This window comes from Trachypithecus francoisi, unplaced genomic scaffold (assembly GCF_009764315.1).
Source record: "Trachypithecus francoisi isolate TF-2019V2 unplaced genomic scaffold, Tfra_2.0 Lachesis_group16, whole genome shotgun sequence".
In the NCBI taxonomy this organism is placed as follows: Eukaryota; Metazoa; Chordata; class Mammalia; order Primates; family Cercopithecidae; genus Trachypithecus; species Trachypithecus francoisi.
This window is the reverse complement of record NW_022681461.1, coordinates 15,719,024-15,736,347: the sequence shown is the minus strand read 5'-3', so window position 1 is coordinate 15,736,347 and position 17,324 is coordinate 15,719,024. Positions and strand designations below refer to the sequence as shown.

At 42.8% G+C, this 17,324-nt stretch overlaps 1 protein-coding gene and 1 pseudogene across 1 annotated transcript; both read left to right on the top strand.

Moving 5' to 3' along the window:
• The first annotated feature begins 7,595 nt into the window (after positions 1-7,595).
• LOC117098424 (spermatogenesis-associated protein 31D3-like) lies at positions 7,596-11,536 on the top strand. Its single transcript, XM_033236980.1, is given in 6 exon segments — positions 7,596-7,834; positions 7,836-7,952; positions 8,695-8,740; positions 9,333-9,393; positions 9,683-10,439; positions 10,441-11,536. Coding segments are annotated over 6 exon segments (1,182 nt in total). The 5' UTR covers positions 7,596-7,762; the 3' UTR covers positions 10,570-11,536.
• Positions 11,537-13,582: 2,046 nt separating this feature from the next.
• On the top strand, positions 13,583-14,583 carry LOC117099472 (annotated as a pseudogene).
• Positions 14,584-17,324: the final 2,741 nt, after the last annotated feature.

The window sequence follows — 17,324 nt, the reverse complement described above, 5'->3', positions numbered from 1 at the left end:
AAATGTGGGGTCGGCCGGGCACGGTGGCTCAAGCCTGTAATCCCAGCACTTTGGGAGGCCGAGACGGGCGGATCACAAGGTCAGGAGATCGAGACCATCCTGGCTAATACGGTGAAACCCCGTCTCTACTAAAGAATACAAAAAACTAGCCGGGCGACGAGGCGGGCGCCTGTAGTCCCAGCTACTTGGGAGGCGGAGGCAGGAGAATGGCGTGAACCTGGGAGGCGGAGTTTGCAGTGAGCTGAGATCCGGCCACTGCACTCCAGCCTGGGCGACAGAGCCAGACTCCGTCTCAATTAAAAAAAAAAAAAAAAAAAGAAAATGTGGGGTCAAAATGACAAATAAGGGATTGAAATAAAAGGAGGAACTAATTGATTCTGGATTTGAAAATACTGATTGATTTGTCACAGGATGGGTGTGGGGGTGTGTTTGTAAAGAAAATAACTTTTATCTGAGGACCGTGAGTCCTCTTAAATGATCAGGCTTAGAGAGACATTATAATGAGGCAGGAATCATGGTCCTACTTCCTCCTTGAGGTATTTATTCATCTCTTGAAACTGCTTGCTATTGCCACATGGAGCTATACATTAACCAAATAATGCCACACCTGACACTATAACCCACACCCTATAGCTTAACAGTGTAGAGCCAATCACTAACCAATGTCATTTCTGTAAACCAATGAGAATTCCTGATAACAGCTTTGTATCAGCTCACTCCTTGTCCCCTTTTTTGACTTTTAAAAACCCACTTGTAACTGCTGCTAATTGGAGTGTATATTTAGGGCGACTTGCATCTGTGTTCCCAGGTTGCAATCCTCAAGCTTGACCCAAATGAACTCTCTACTTTGATAAAAGAAACACTTCAGCCAAATTAAATTTAAAGGAATTTAATTGAGCAATGAATGATTCATGAATCCGGCAGCCTCCAGAATCACAGCAGATTTACAGAGACTCCAGGGGTGCCTGTGGTTAGAACAAATTTATAGACAAAAAAGGTAAAATGACACACAGGAATTGGAAGTGAGGTACAGAAACAAAGAGATTGGTTATAGCTTGGCATTTGCCTTATTTGAATGCAGTTTGAATGTTCAGCAGGCTATGAGTGGTGGAAGTATGTCCGCTGGGATTGGCCAACACTCAGCTGTTGTTACAGGTGCATACTATTGAGCTAGGTTTTCAATTTTTCTGACTATTAAGCTAGATTACAGTTCATCTACGAGGACTCAAATATAGAAATGTGGAGTCCTTCTCAGGCCATATTTAGTTTGCTTTAAAAATTCCCCCCTTTTGGTCATTTTCTCAATTTTGAGAGATTGATGTTACTATCACGATTGTAAATGTACTTATACGGTTTTGAAACCACTGGGAAAGAGAAAAACAGTGGGTTTTGCAAGGAGAGAATAAAGACTGAGTGTAGGGTACCGCCTTACACTGGAGCACCCTGTTTACAGGATAAAAGCAAAACCCTGTCTGCTATAGGATCAATTTTTTTTTTTAAGCTTTAGTTTGATTATGTCACATTTAGCATGAGTGACTTCATTTTCATTTGGTTTGGTTTGTTGGGGCCAAGTGCACGAGCTCAGTCCAAAATAATGGCTTCCCATAATTTTATTTTAAAAAAATTTCCCCCTCTTTGGCCAGGTTCTCACGTAAGTGAGAATGTGACCAACACTTAGGGCCTTAGTGCCACTCTCAGTTACCATCACTTTGGTTTCTGGTCTCAGCATGTTATTCATAGGTTATGGTGTCCTCGTAGTCACACATTTCTTTCACCTTTTCCATTCCAGTTGAAGAGAGAACATTTGGTGTTCTAGAGATGGCTGCATGCAAACATTTAAAACTTTTGAGAGAATACACCACACCAGGGAGACTGTTAGGACTACTGGGAGGATAACACCAAGAGTTTGGAGTGTGACCCTTACCCAGGGCCCCCATAAACCAAACGACATAAAATTAAATAGATTAAAGAATGACCTAGCTGAAGAGTCTACTCACGTGACCAAGTGGATTTTCCATTAATCCCCTGAAACTGAATTTTTATAATCTAAATTTGATGTGTTTCTCCATAGGCCACGAGTTTCAGCAGCTGCACAGGCACTTTTCTGTTTAGCCGGTTCTATTATTTAGCATAACTTTCAGGAGAGAATTTAAAGTCTGTTGTGTAATGATAGCCTTTAAAGTAGAATTTGCTGTAGAACCTATTATGAGGGAGGCATTTCTAATTATTGTTTCTTTTATTCTAAGTCACAGAAAAAGAAACTAACAAATGATGTCCTTCTAGAAGAGTGAAGGCCTCCTGGCAATGTTCTCTTTAATCCAGGATGTATGTTAAAAGGAGTTTTGACTGATTATGAAGCAATGTATGAACCACTAACCTTTCTTACCTACATTGGGCCTTCATCTTCTATCTATTAAAGTACAATTTTATTCACATATAAGGCTGGCTGCAAAATCATTCGCAAATAAAATTATACCCTGTAAGTTGACATAATAGACCTCTTTTTCATCTCTATTGTTCATAGAGGCATAAACACAGAAAAAGTATTCAAAGACAAGAGTCTCGTGATTGTAGAATTCTTGATACGTGATCTTGGGAAAAGCTGTTCACATCAGGGATGCCATCTTCTTCTGGGGAGAAAGTGTCCTGGTTAGTTTTACCTTAAGGGTTCCAATGGATATACAGTTCCAGGAGTGTGGCGGAACCCTTCTCAGTTGTGAGATTATGAACCCAAGGTTCAAGGCTCCAGTTTTGCTGTAGTGTGGATGGCAAGGACAGTCTTTCTCTGATAGTCTCGGAATATCCAATCTTCAGGTTCTAGATTGTGAAGGGATTGTCCTCAGTGAACCATAAAAACCTTTCTTTACCTGGTGAAAATACACTGTAGCATAATAATCTACTGTTGTGACATCAGCCCTCTCGCATGGGAAGGCTTTTATACAATGAGAAAACATGCATTGAAAATGACAATTGAATGAAATCCCTTTATAAATGTTTATATGGCCCATCAAGTAGCCAAATGTACCTGAAGCTTTGATTGTCTTCCCAGGAATATGGAACCAAACATTGGTTTTAAGCTATTTCTGCAATTTACAAGTCATCACATCAATATATTCAATTTGGGTTATTTTATCTTTTCCATGATGAGTCATGGAATGCAGAGCCTTTAATAACAAAAGCTTTAAGGACTCAGGAAGGACAAGGCAGCTGTCCTGTTTCTTCATGAGTCCGTGCTTAACAATGGACTTATGTCCTCTTGAATACCAGTTGTTTCTCCAATGTGGGTACATGGCACTGACAACTAATGGGTTATCATAGGTAATTTGACTTAGACCATGGAGTTCATTCAAATTGTATATTTAGACAATTTTAGTATTGACTGATTTAGCATGATAGTCTAGAGCTTGATTTTGAAAGGTTTGTTAAATACCACAGGTTTAAAACGTTGGCTATCATAAAATAGAATCTTAGATTACCATAAGTCATTCATTTAGCCAAAAAGATAACTGAAAACTTTTTTCAAAGGAGAAACATCATTCTGATAGAGAAGAGACTCAGCTTCCCAAACAAGACCCAATGAAGATTGCATGAGGCTGATTCTCTCTTCTTTCCTTCCCTTCCCCGCTTTGTCCTTTGTAGTTTACTTAAAAGGTAAACAAAAAACTTTCATCTTTTAATATTACATAAAAATCCTTTTTAAAAGAGAAAATCCAAATTTTATGTTTTCATTACTGTATTTTTAATGTTAAAGCTAGTTTTTAATAACATTTTATGAATCTATTCAGTTTTAACTAATTTGACCATAAAGTAAGATTTTTATAAGCCTTTTATAATCCTTTACAATTTTTTTTTTTCTCAGAGCAGAACAATGTTCTAAGAAAATTCTGTTGTGCTTTAATTCCAATGTCTAATTTATGGAAAAAACTGAAAAATGCCATGTTAACTTTAGCCAATTTGTTCACACATAGAATCTCTTACAATCAATTTTTCATAAACTTTCCACAACTTGTTCAAACCTTTAGCTTTATTTAATTTAAAACAATCCTTTGACCCCCTAACCTAGGCAAAAATTTACATTCTCATACCTTCATATAATCTCTTACAAAAAACACATTTCATTCTCCTTACACACCTTGAATCTAAACCTATTTTTTCAGCAGTCTCAATTACATATTACAGTGTTAACTCTTAGCGACTTTCACTTTTGGTGACAACCTTGGTAAGTAAGGGGTTTCCATTATGTACTAGGTGTGGATCCTAGGACCCAGACAGAAATGCAGATAAGGCCTGACTCTTTCCAACATCTAACTCCACGTGTCTCAGGCCTTACCAAGCTGTAAAACATGCAAGGCAAGCTGTCCAGTTAAGAGTCATAGTGGCATTTTATGAAGCATTTAGGAGGCCTAATCACCTTTAAATTGTACGATGTTTCTGGCATAAATTCTTTCACGACTTACACAGACAATGTGCAACATATTTAGACTTTCTGACGTGCCCTAAACATTTCTGGCATAAATGCTTTTTCATAAATTCTTTCATGACTTACACAGACCATGTATAACATATTTAGACTTGCTGACTTGCCCTAAATATCCCTCTTTTTAAACAACCAGTTATTTTACTTCAGGACAAGAATTTACCATATGACATCCTTTCTTATATAAAATCTCTTTTCTTTATAACCTTCTTTGCATAGCTAAGGGGCATGGTTAATTCCATAAATCCCCAAGCCTTATTTAGAATATAACATCTCCAAAATAAATTGAACAATTTTCAAAAGTCAAAGTAGCTTATGACCTTAAAGCATTTAGCAAACCTAATATCCAACCTGCATAGTTTAGACAATATGTCTTTATTTATTTATTTATTTTTGAGATGGAGTCTCTCTCTGTCGCCCAGGCTGGAGTGCAGGAGCATGATCTCGGCTCATTGCAAACTCCGTCTCCTGGGTTCACACCATTCTCCCTCCTCAGTCTCCCGAGTAGCTGGGACTACAGGCACCTGCCACCATGCCTGGCTAATTTTTTTGTATTTTTAGTAGAGATGGGGTTTCACCGTGTTAGCCAGGATGGTCTCCATCTCCTGACCTTGTGATCTGCCCACCTCGGCCTCCCAAAGTGCGGGGAGTACAGCCGTGAGCCACTGCGCCAGGCCAAAATGTCTTTATTTTATCAATAATCTTTAAAGCTGTTTTTATTTTCCAAAGATTACTAAAGTCACATCAACTAAAAGGCATTACAGTTTTTATTTTGCTTTCAAAATATTTGATTTAAGTGCTTATTTTTGCTTAAGCCAATTAATTAGAGCTCTTTTATATAAACATTACACATAACACATGTATAATTAGACAGACAGAAAGAAGATTACTACAGTAGTTGTAAGATTTTTCATTTGCCAGTTTTTAAGTTTCTTCATTGCTTACTGGCTTTATGGTGCAGTCCTTGGAAGAACAGGGCCATGAAAGGGGTCTCTGTCTCTGGTGCCTCCTGTTTTTCCCAAGGAGCCCAGGCTTTTAGAGCTTAAATATCCACTTTTAAGTAAGCCGACTTTTAACCACAGTATTCTTTAATAAAGTCTTTTAAAATTTCTTATTACCTTATTTTAGCCAGGCCAAATGGCTGATATTTCTGGCTTTTGAACTTTACCAAAAGTAACCTCCCAGGTGCTCAGAGAAAGGAAAATTTAAGATAGCCCGTGGAGGAGCAGAGACTATACAAGGTCATGCAGATATTAAACCAGAAAGAACTTACTTTCTAAGTAGGGAATCGAATCTGACTGCCAGTGTGAAAGGGCACTACCTTAGCTACCGAGCTACAGCACAGGGCACATCACAATAGCTTAGCATACTGTAACGTATATCTGGTTGAAGGGAGTCACAGACTTGTTATGAAATTGATGTAGAGGGCTGGGACTGTCTGTATTTGAGGTAGAGTTAGAAAATGTGGGTCCAAATGACAAATAAGAGATTGAAATAAAAGGAGGAAATAATCGATTCTGGATTTGAAAATACTGATTGATTTGTCACATGATGGGTATGTGTGTGTGTTTGTAAAGAAAGGAACTTTTATCTGAGGAATGTGAGTCCTTTTAAGTTATCAGGCCTAGAGAGACATTAAAATGAGACAGCAAACATGGCCCTACTTCCTCCTTGAGCTATGTATTCATCTCCTGAAGCTGCTTGCTATTGCCACATGTAGCTAGACATTAACCAAATAATACCACATTTGACACTATAACCCACCCCCTATAGCTTAACAATGTAGAGCCAATCACTAACCATTTCTGTAAACCAATGAGAATTCCTGATAACAGCTTTGTATCAGCTCACTCCTTGTCCCCTTTTTTGACTTTTAAAAACCCACTTGTAACTGCTGCTAATTACAGTTTATATTTAGGGTGACTTGCCTCTGTGTTCCCAGGTTGCGATCCTCAAGCTTGACCCAAATGAATTCTCTATTTATATTAATTTTGCCTCAACTTCTTCATTTTAGGTCAATGTGTATCTGTGTTTGTGTACAGAACATGTTCCAAAAGGCTTTGAACAATTTAAACGTCACTAACTTCAGAAAAATGAGTGTTATAAATTCACCCCCAAGAATCCTTGAAGTTTTAATTATATACATTTATTTTATACTTGTTTTAGTTTTGTAGATGTTAAATAATGAATTATTAGTTAAACAATGTTCCAGAGAGTTACAAAACCAATGACCGACAAAAATCATCAGTTTACAGGATAGCAGATTAAACAACAACAGCTTGCTAAAACGCCAAAATTGTCTCTGCTTGTGAGATTAAAAAACTGGCTAAAATGGATTAAAACTAACAAGACCAACTGGAGTTGGCACAGAACAAGCTTGCTGAAGTCACAGATCAAATTTCTACCATGTTTCAAACTAACTCCCCCAAAATGTACACATGCGATCCATGAGGTAGCGTTAAACAAAACTGTGCATGCCTGAGGATGTCCCAGACCTCTTTCCTTCCGCCAATCACCTACTAACCCCAGAGGCCACCCACTAGACCTTTTCTAATAAAATGACTGCATGAAAGCCAGCACACGGGACAGATTTGAGCTGGACTCCTAGCTCCTTGTTGGTTAATTTACAATAAAAATCTTCTTTTCTCAAAAACCCAGATTGGGCAGTGAGCTTCTTTTCCTTGATGACATTAGTTTTAATCATTTGAGACAGTCCCTCTGATTGGAAATAGCAAAGGCTGACTTCGAAACAAAATATGTAATGTTCAACATTCACAAAATGAAGTAAGTATAAAGGAAATTTAAGTTTCATATCTGGGTTAATGTAAGGCAAAAACATTCTGTGTAGATAAGACGGATTTGAGGACATATGTGATCCTGAGAGTAGCAAAGCCTGGGTACAGCAAATATTCCAGGCAGTATTTCAGGCTTTCAAGGCAGTGTAGTTGGTGGGGTCCAAGTTAAGGGCTCCAAACAGTAAAGGGGGACTCAGATAATACCTGGTTTACTGTTGGAACCAACGGAAAATTCCACTAAGTGTATGACATGAAGAAAGGATGGAGTTGGGAAATGGAGTGGCAGGATAGGGCAAAGGGACCCAGAGAGCCCAGGAGAGTCGGCTGGGCTGGTGGGGTTGGGCTGTGGACACACCCTCCTTTAGTTGCTCCCTCCACCCTCAGAAACCCTCTGTGACTCTTCTATGCTCTGTGATGCAGGCCTGGGCCTATCGTTAAGACTGGGCACCCTCAGTGCTCAGTTGCTTCAGGCAGCCGAGCTATTCAAAGCATGGAGAATATCCTCTGTTTTCTAAACAACTATACTGACGCAGGGCTGAGCCCTGACTCACCTTGCTTGGATGGATATTGACCACAACTGCATCTACTTGAGTGGGTTGGGGTTGTTTATGCTGTACTTTTTCTATGTGGTATCGATGCTGTGTTTGTCAACCCGTGGGAAAAATAATGACATCCAAAAGGTAAGGAACTGTGGGTGAACACCCAAGAGAGATGCACTGTTGTTGTTTCCCAATCCTATTCCCACAGTTCTAAATAAGTTTGGTTGGTTCAGAGACATGTCTTACATGGGAAGTCTGAAGAGAGGATAGAACTTCACTCTTCTGTGGCAGAGGTTGGGCAGACTTATTGGTTCAGGTGGACTAAGGTTTCCATCTGTAGCTCATAGACTACCTATCTGGCTGTGGTGGAGAGTTCCAGGATAAAATCCCAAACACAGTAATTCTGTGGTCCCACATGGGATTATTTAGAGAGTCTGGGCTCTCTGAAGGAGAACTGTCTCTGCTGAAATTTGATCATGAGTCACATTCCCATGTCACCTGTCATTCAACAAAGCCTTCCTTCATGTTGGGCTGACCAGGGGAGTAATGCTGAGAGTGTCTGAGCAGAGGCTGGAGCCAGAGCTCTGTCTCTGGGACACTTGTCCTGTGAGGCAGCACAGATGTGACTGTTGGACTCTGAGCCCTGGATGAGGACTTCTAACTCAGCACATCAAGTGTGGCTCTCACAGAAGAAATCATCTTTCAGTTTTCAGAGAAGGGAAAATGGGAAATATTTTATCACCTTTAAAATTGGTAAAAAGAACATATTTCTATTAATTAGGGAGTCATATGATTCTTGTATAAAGAATGAATGAATGAATGAGTTTCATAGAGTGTGAGAGAAGTGAGTTCCAGTCTGTCATTATCTTTCTTTTGTTCTCAGCATCAGGGCAGAGCCAGGAGGAGAAGGAAAAGTGTGACATTTAAAGGTAATGCCAGCCTCCTCTATCTGAGCTTCAGGGTGACCCTTCCTGTCTCTTTCATGAGGAACTCAGTCCCATGATTTCTTAGAATGTCAGTTACTAGACAGTCTCAGAAAACAGAGCCCTCAGAAGACAGGCTCATGGGAAAGCAATCAGACCTGAGACACTACTCATAGGCCCTACTCTGCCCATTCATGTGCATGACAAGTGATGGACCTGCCCAATGGGTGTTGCCCAACTGGTGGCCAACTGAGATATCAAGGAAGGACCACTGGTTGACTTGGAGTCAGAGCTTCTGCCTCAGAACTTTGCATAAGTACTTTGACTTCCTTGATGCTCGGATTCCTCCTGGAGGTAATCACTGATGTGTTTCACGTGGTGCTTTTGAGCATCACATAGGGTAATGTATGTGAAAGTTTACTAATGATTCCACATACACATGTGAACTTGTGAAAATTATCAATGACTATTTGCCCTTTTCTACTGATTCTTGGGGCTATCAGAGTTTAATATCCCAAGGGTCTTGCACAGAGTGACTTCTGTATGAGCCCTGTGCCTCTACGTTCATTGCATATAACATACTCTTCTGGTTTCCCAGACCGGAAAAGTTTCCAGAGGGAAGCAGAAGAGGAAAAGAAGCTACTTTCTATTCTGAAAAGGTGATTAATCGTTCCCCTTGTGTCCTGTTCCCACCCCCTCCTTTTTTTTCCTAGCATGTTCTATTCATTTCAGGGATTCCTTGTAGCCTGCTGTAGTTTTGGGAGTGGGTAGCCATAGGAACCGGTATGTGAATGAATGCTTTGGGGAGTGGCTATGGTGAGGTCATATGACCTCATATATGGTGAGGTCATGGGTGGGGGGCGATGCGAAGCGGGTAGCAGGATTCAGGGGTCCCCACCCCTGCCAGGCTAACAGACCCTCCTTTCCTTGTTTTGGTCCTGACTGCAGCTTTGGACCTCCTGTTTCTTGCAGTCCCCTGGGCCAGCATCATGATACCACCCGCTTTCGTCGACTGTTATGCCCAGACCCCGACTGTCAGGTGTGTAACAGAGCAACTGCTGATATCCAGCGACTGCTGTCTTGGGAGTCCCTGAAAGATGCTGCTCCCTCTGTGTCCCCTTTACCTTCTGGAGATTCTGTGACTGAGTCATCGTTCACTCTGTCTTCCACCCCCTCAGCAACCCCTACAGAAGACCTAATATTGTCCCCTCGGCCTAAGCTGTCTCCACCACCCCAGTTAATTCTCTCACCTGACTTCATCACCTCCTTAGCTGACTTGTTTTCACCCTCACCACTGAGGGACCCTCCACCACCACAGCCTGTTTCTCCCCTGGATTCCAAGTTCCTCGTGGACCATTCCCCACCCCAACAGCTTCCCTCTCCCCTTCTCCCACCACATCACATTCAGAGAGTGGAGCCCAATCTCCATCCTGAGGCCAGTTTGTCTCTGAACACCATCTTTTCATTTGACTTCACCCTATCCCAAGATATGAACCCCTTGCCAAATGTTTCCCAGGCCATGAATCCAACTGATTCACGTGCTTGTCATCATGAACCACCAACCCCATCTGCTTTACCACTGGAAGACTGCTCTGTGACTCAGTCGAAATCAAGACTCACCATTTTGAAGCCTTTTGCAGAGATGTTATCTCTAGGTGGCTCTGGTGGGACATCCACCTATGCCCCAACAATCAAAGGCATTGACCATTCATGCCCTGCATCTTCAGAATTCTCCTGGTGGCAGCCTCATGCCAAGGGCTCTTTTTCCTCCAATTTTGTGCCATCTGATTTCATGGAGGAGCTTCTTACCCTTCATTCTTCTGAGGCCTCTTTAGGGCGGCACTCTGTGGCCAGCGTCATACAGCCTGTTAACATCTCTTTTGTCAGTCATGACATTCTTGCACTCCTGGAGAGACAAGTCAAAAAAAGGTGTGATTTCCTGATGTGGAAAGAAAATGGAAAGAAACCAGGATCTTTCCCAACACAACTTAGGCCAAACTACCAACTAAATTCTTCACGGAAAGTGTTAAACTCAATTGCTGATAAGCGTGACATGGCAGAATTCTTTCCTTTTGGGGCCAGTAAAGGCAAACTAGAACAGCTGCACATCCACCAGCAGCCCCCATATTCTAAGTGCGTTGAGGACCATTTAGAGCAAAAATATGTGCAGCTCTTCTGGGGTCTCCCACTTCTGCACAGTTAGTCTCTGCACCCTACCGTTCTTGTCCAACGTGGCCGTTCTTCCATGTTTGTATTCTTCAATGGCATTACAAATACATCTATATCCCAAGAATCTCCAGTACTTCCCCCTCTCCAACCTCTATCCTTGCTTAGTACCCAACTTCTACCCTTGCCTCAAACCCTGCTCTGGGGTCAGTCCCCACATCTCACTCAGGTCCAGTCCAGGGCTCAACATCAATTTCCACTCCCAGCCCTACTACCTAGTCCTCTATTCCTGATTAGGATCTGTGGAGTGTGTTTTCGTAGACCCCAGAATGAGGCACAGTCTCTTATGCCATCTGAAATTAGCCATCTGGAGTGGAATGTGTTGCAGAAAGTGCAGGAAAGTGTGTGGGGTTTACCCTCTTTGGTTCAAAAATCTCAGGAAGACTTTTGTCCTCCAGCTCCCAGTCTTGCATTGTTTAGCCAGCCCTTTAAGGCCCATGTTCCCATATCCATTATTCCTGGATATTTTCCATTCAGCTGTGAGCTAAGGAAGAAACCAGAGCACCAACTTCGAAAAAGACTCATCCAGAGCAATTGGGGCCTGCCTCGCATAATCCATGAGTCTCTGTCAATGCTGCATCCTCAGAAAAAAATTTCGGCGATATCTGAGTTAGAGAACAATCATGGACCCTTACATAGCTCTTTGGTTGAGAGTCAGGGCTGCAATGTTCTAAAGAAAGTTGGATCAAGCATCCCTAGAACCTTCCATGAGGAGCTCAAATATGCTTTCCCTGGATTATCGGGGATACAGCCAGGAGAATGGCCCAAAAGATCATCTGTTGCATGATCCAGAGACGTCTTCAGATGAGGATCTGAGGTCTAACTCTGAAAGAGACCTGGACACTCATATGATGCATCTGTCAGGGAATCATTCAGGGGAGAGCCTAGGTCAGAAACAACTTGAAAATGCCCTGACAGTACATTTGAGCAAGAAATTTGAGGAAATCAATGAGGGTCGAACGCCTGGGACTGTGCATAGTTCATGGCATTCAGTCAAGCAGACAATGTCTCTTGCTGAGAAATCCCACAGTCAAATAAAACATCGAAATTTGGCAGCATTGCTGGGTGAGGATCACCGCGTTGATACTTCCCAGGAGATTTTATTCCTTAGTTCCAACAAACAAAAGGTGTTGGAAGCCCATATTAAATCTTTCCATATGAGGATGCTGTGGGGCCTTCCCCGCAAGGTCCATGAATCTATAGAAATCTTTAACTTTGAAAGAGGATCTTTCCAATTCCTTTTCCCATTTCGACCTTCCCTCCTCAGCCTCCTCCATTTCTGGTGTAGATTCCAAAAATGGGGTCTTCAACCCCCCTTAGAAGAAGGTTTTCAAGGAGAAAAGTTGGGAACAACAAGCTCAGTTCCGGTCCTGGATTGTCCTCACCCTGTCACCTCACCTGTCGGCAAAGAAAGCAGAGGACCCTGAGAAGACAATTTTCTGATACTGACCATGACCTTATGGAGACAGATTCCAAAGATGGGGCCTCCACACCCCTTAGAAGAAGCACTACAGATTTTCAGGGAGAAAAGTTAGAAATAAGAAGCTCATTCCCCATCCTGGGTCATCCTCACTGCATCATCTCACCTGTCAACAAAGAAAGGCAGGGAGCCCTGCGAAGAGAATTCTCTGATACTGACCATGAGCTTACAGAAAGTCCAGACAGTTGAGGATGGCAGACAGACTTTTCTGCCCCACCCACCACACAGCCTCATTGGCAAAGTCTGTCAGAAACAGACTGTACTAGCCAGCAGATGCAGCCGAAAGCTGCCGATAAGGCAAGCTAGGGCTCGCTGTAAGGGAAGGCTTAAGAGAGAGTTTTCCAGTAATAATGTAGAAAGGCTTCAGGGCAGTAGAAAGACATTTTCTGTCACCAATGGGTCTAAAGAGATGTTCAAGGCAGAGGAGCTCTGTGCTCTTCAAACACCATCTAAAACTACTTGACAACCAGCAAGTCAGGAAGCTGCTCAGTGATAAATGCATAAATAAGCACTTCTACAACTGAAAGTTTCCCACCAAGAATATCAGTTCCCCGAGATCCTGTGTCATCATACCTTAAAATCAGATGTTGAGCGAGTTAAAGTTTAAATTGGCCCAGAGGGAGCATAGCCAAGTTCAAAGCCGTTTCACTGACATGTCCCTTGCGTTAGATAACTTAGTTTCCAAGGACTTACTGACTCATGCTCAGGGCATCTACAGTGAGAACATGTCAACTTCCCAGGTGGTGCATGTCCACTTGGAGGACAGAGGGATATGTGAGGAACAGTAGCAGGAGCCCACGGTCCTTAAGCATGTCTTACAGAATGTCAAGATAAGAATTTCCCACAAGTGGCTGGGCACAGTGACTCATGCCTGTAATTCCAGCATTTTGAGAGGCTGAAGCGTGTGAATCACGAAGTCAGGAGTTTGAGACCGGCCTGGCCAGCATGGTGAAACCCCCTCTGTACTAAAAATATGAAAAAAAATTAGCCAGGCATGGTGGCGCATTCCTGTAGTGCCAGCTACTCCAGAAGCTGAGGCAGGAGAATTGCTTGAACCCAGCAGGCAGAGGTTTCGGTGAGCTGAGATCACGCCACTGCACTCCAGCCTGGGTGACAGAGTGAGACTCTGCCTCAAAAAAAAAAAAAAAGAATTTCCCACAAACACTACAAAGACAGTGAGCCTGCCAAGACCCAAAGGAGGACAGCTTGGTGGACAGGATGCTGGACTGGGGACATCCCGACCGAGGAGAAAGGGCCATCCTGTTCAAAGCAAGACATCAGAGGAGGTGCTTGGGAGCAAATCTTCCCCAACCTTGAAAACACAGCCTCCTCCTGAAAACCTTTTCAGAAAATGGATGAAGACCTTTTTGCAGCAGTTTAATAATCCCAGCATAACATATGAAGAACAAGAAAGTTCCTGGGTAAAGGGTACCTCCCTGTCATCATCTGTGCAGAATAGAGGTCAAATTAAAAGTAGAGCTGCCTTTACTGGGACTACTGAAGCTCAGAAAATTAGGAAAGACACTGGGAAGTTCCTAGAGAGAAGCTGGGGCATAGGCATGGGATAGATATCACCTGTCCTCAAGCGCCCCTTGTCTTCCCAGTGGAGCTTGGGAAAGCTCAGCACAACCCAGAAGCGCAGGTCAGAGCAGAGCCTGTCCTGGGCTATCCCTGTAACTACATGGCTCCCTCCTGCAAACTGACATGTACAAAATCTTACAGCTAACAAGCTATCTTTGTTGGCCAGAATTATCCTACAATGATTACACAGATCATAGACAAGGACAGATAGCCCCAGAAAGTTAAGGCTTTTAAGGGGAAGATATCATGTCAAAGGCATCCCCAATCCATGCCCCACAGGAAGCCTATGCCACATCCAAACCCCACTTGCCGGCATCAGGTCAGCCTGGTGTGTCCAGCCATCCCGACCAGTGCTAAAAGCACTGTGTTCAGTGATGTGCCTTTACTAACTGGACAGAAAATGATTCTGAAGCATTTCCAGGGAGGAAAATTCCCCCCCACAATAATTCACTTCTTGTTGAGAATCTTGATTCCCCCCAATAAATATTCTAATAAGAATAATATTTTCTCTGTGTATTGTGTTGGGGGGCATAGGTTTTGGGGAACACAAGCTTGTGGTTAGGGAAAGGTAGGAGTTAGCTCTTACGGACTGCCTCCTTTGACTTCTTTTTTTTTTTTTTTTTTTGAGACGGAGTCTCGCTTGTCCACCAGGCTGGAGTGCAGTGGCACAATCTCCATTCATTGCAAGCTACGCCTCCTTCATGTCATTCTTCTGCCTCAGGCTCCTGAGTAGCTGGGACTACAGGCGCCCGCCACCACGCCCGGCTAATTTTTTTGTATTTTTAGTAGAGACGGGGTTTCACCATGTTAGCCAGGATGGTCTCAATACCCTGACCTCATGATCCACCCGCCTCGGCCTCCCAAAGTGCTGGGATTACAGGTGTGAGTCACTGCACCCGGCCTCCTTTGACTTCTAAAAGGTGACCAATCCCTTGGAGCTCTTGTGGAGGAATAAGTATCATGTGCCTCCAAAAGCCCCTTCTCTCCCTGATGAAGTCTGAGGAGATGAGCTCTTTTCTACCTTTTTGCTTGAGACTTACTGATATCGTATGGCAGCCTGCACCTTCCTCCCCATTCACTGCTTCATCTCCTTTAGAGCAATAAGGAAGACAGGCTTCCATATCTGAAGAGAGGGTCAAGGACAGATAAATTTTTCAGAAATAGTGGTTTAATCACGATTTTAAAAAAGTTGTCATACAAGTCGGTGGGAGTGTTTGGGTATTGCTGGTTGGGGTAGGGTATCAGGAACACTGTGAATGCTGCTTAAGAATTTGACAAGCAGGGCATCCTCATGATTTAGGGAAGCATATTTTGACCTCGATATTGAGATCTTTTTACTAAAAAGACACTTTTGGGAAGTAGTTCCCCTCCCTGTGTATATCTCCAGGCTGCCTGGATTGATGACATTTTTAATGGGCAAAAAGATCACCTAGCTGTCTGTGGCAGGAATGTTGACCAGGCAACCACCTAGGTAAAATATAGCTGAGAGTAAGGAAAAGATGCTTTAGAATGAATGAGAAAGTAAGAAAAAAGTGAAACTAGGAAAGGATGAGGCTGCTGGTGGAAAAAGGTTTATGCCCTTCATGCCCATATCACGATCCTTTCTCAGTCTGGACCTAGGCACCGCCCCCTTGAGGATTACCATTGTGCTGCAGAGCTCACAGATGCCATTTTGGCAGAAGTGTACATGGGGCTGTTCATTATGGACTAAAACATTATCTCTTTTTTTTTTTTTTTTTGAGACGAAGTCTCGCTCTATCGCCCAGGCTGGAGTGCAGTGGTGCAATCTCGGCTCACTGCAAGCTCTGCCTCCAGGTTCATGCCATTCTCCTGCCTCAGCCTCCCGAGTAGATGGAACTACAGGCGCCCGCCACCACACCTGGCTAATTTTTTTGTATCTTTAGTAGAGATGGGGTTTCACTATGTTAGCCAGGGTGGTCTGGATCTCCTGACCTCGTGATCCGTCTGCCTCGACCTCACAAAGTCCTGGGGTACAGGCATGAGCCACTGTGCCTGACCAATTATGAGATTTGTTTTCTAGAGGGCACTTGATAGGTTTTCCAGAAAAATTTATGAATGCTTAGTATCAAAACATAAGCAAAACAAAACAAATCAAAACATGTCCACTACAGTTCCCTCACTCAACCATCCTCTGTACCTGCCCATGCTTATGCCGCTGACCCTGAAGTGTCTGAAGCTTGGGATTGCAGCAATAATTCAGATTTCGTGAAGACTTTAAGAAGGACAAAATTGGGATGAAACCTAGGGCAAAGAACTTGTGGAGGTGGAGAATCAGTCACTCGTGGATGCTGGGGGATTCTCCATGTTCCTCTCTGTAAGCCTATCCCCTAAGTCTTGTAAGGCTGGAAGCTATGCTAATTGTTTTAAAATGGCTGAAGGGGGCCCAGTATTTGGTTTGATTTGGTTCTAAAATGAAGGCCGAGAGCCTTGAAATGAAAGGACAGAGTTGGAGTCTGCTCCTCTACTCAGCATGTCGATGAAGGTTGTACCTTGGTATCAGACATGAGCCCCCAGTTTGAAGGGGCTACATTATCTGGGGTATATGCCCTGGCATTCATCATCCTGTGCCAGGAAAATTTAGAACACAGACACACATGGGGAGTTTAGGAGCAGAGGTTTAATAGGCAGAAGATAAGAGAAAGAGAAACAGTTCTCTCTATAGACCAAGAAGAGTCTCCAAGTGGAAAAGACTGGCTGGCAGCGAATGCACCAAATTTTGTAGTCAGGTTTGAGGAGGCAGTGGTCTAACTTCCATAGGGCTCACAGATTGGTTCAATCAGGTATGATGTTTACATAGTGTACGAGCCAAGGCTGATTGACCCAACCAAATCTTATTATGCAAATGGGCTTTCCAGTTGATCGGCGCCATCTTGTCTGCTCCTTACTGTACATGTGGCTGACAGAGAAAAGAAGATGGAGCCACCATCTTGAACATGTCTAGTCCCCTAGTTCCTGCCAGCATTCATCTGTGCAAGCTCCCCGCTTGCTTGTCTATGTCTGCAGCTTGAACTTACAGGCTGCTCTTTGTTAGAAAATGATTTGGGGCTGCTTCTCTTTAAAAAGAAAAGATTTACTGAGGACTCCCATACCCTTATTATCTGCCTAGGTAATTTCTTCTTAACTCCTGTATCAGCAGCATTATAGCCCCAAAGTGAAAACAATTCAAATGTTCACCAACTAAATCGATGGATAAACAAAATGTGATATATCCATACAATGGGGTGTCATTTGTCCATAAAAAGAAATGTAGTATTGATACACGCTACAACATGAATGGACTTT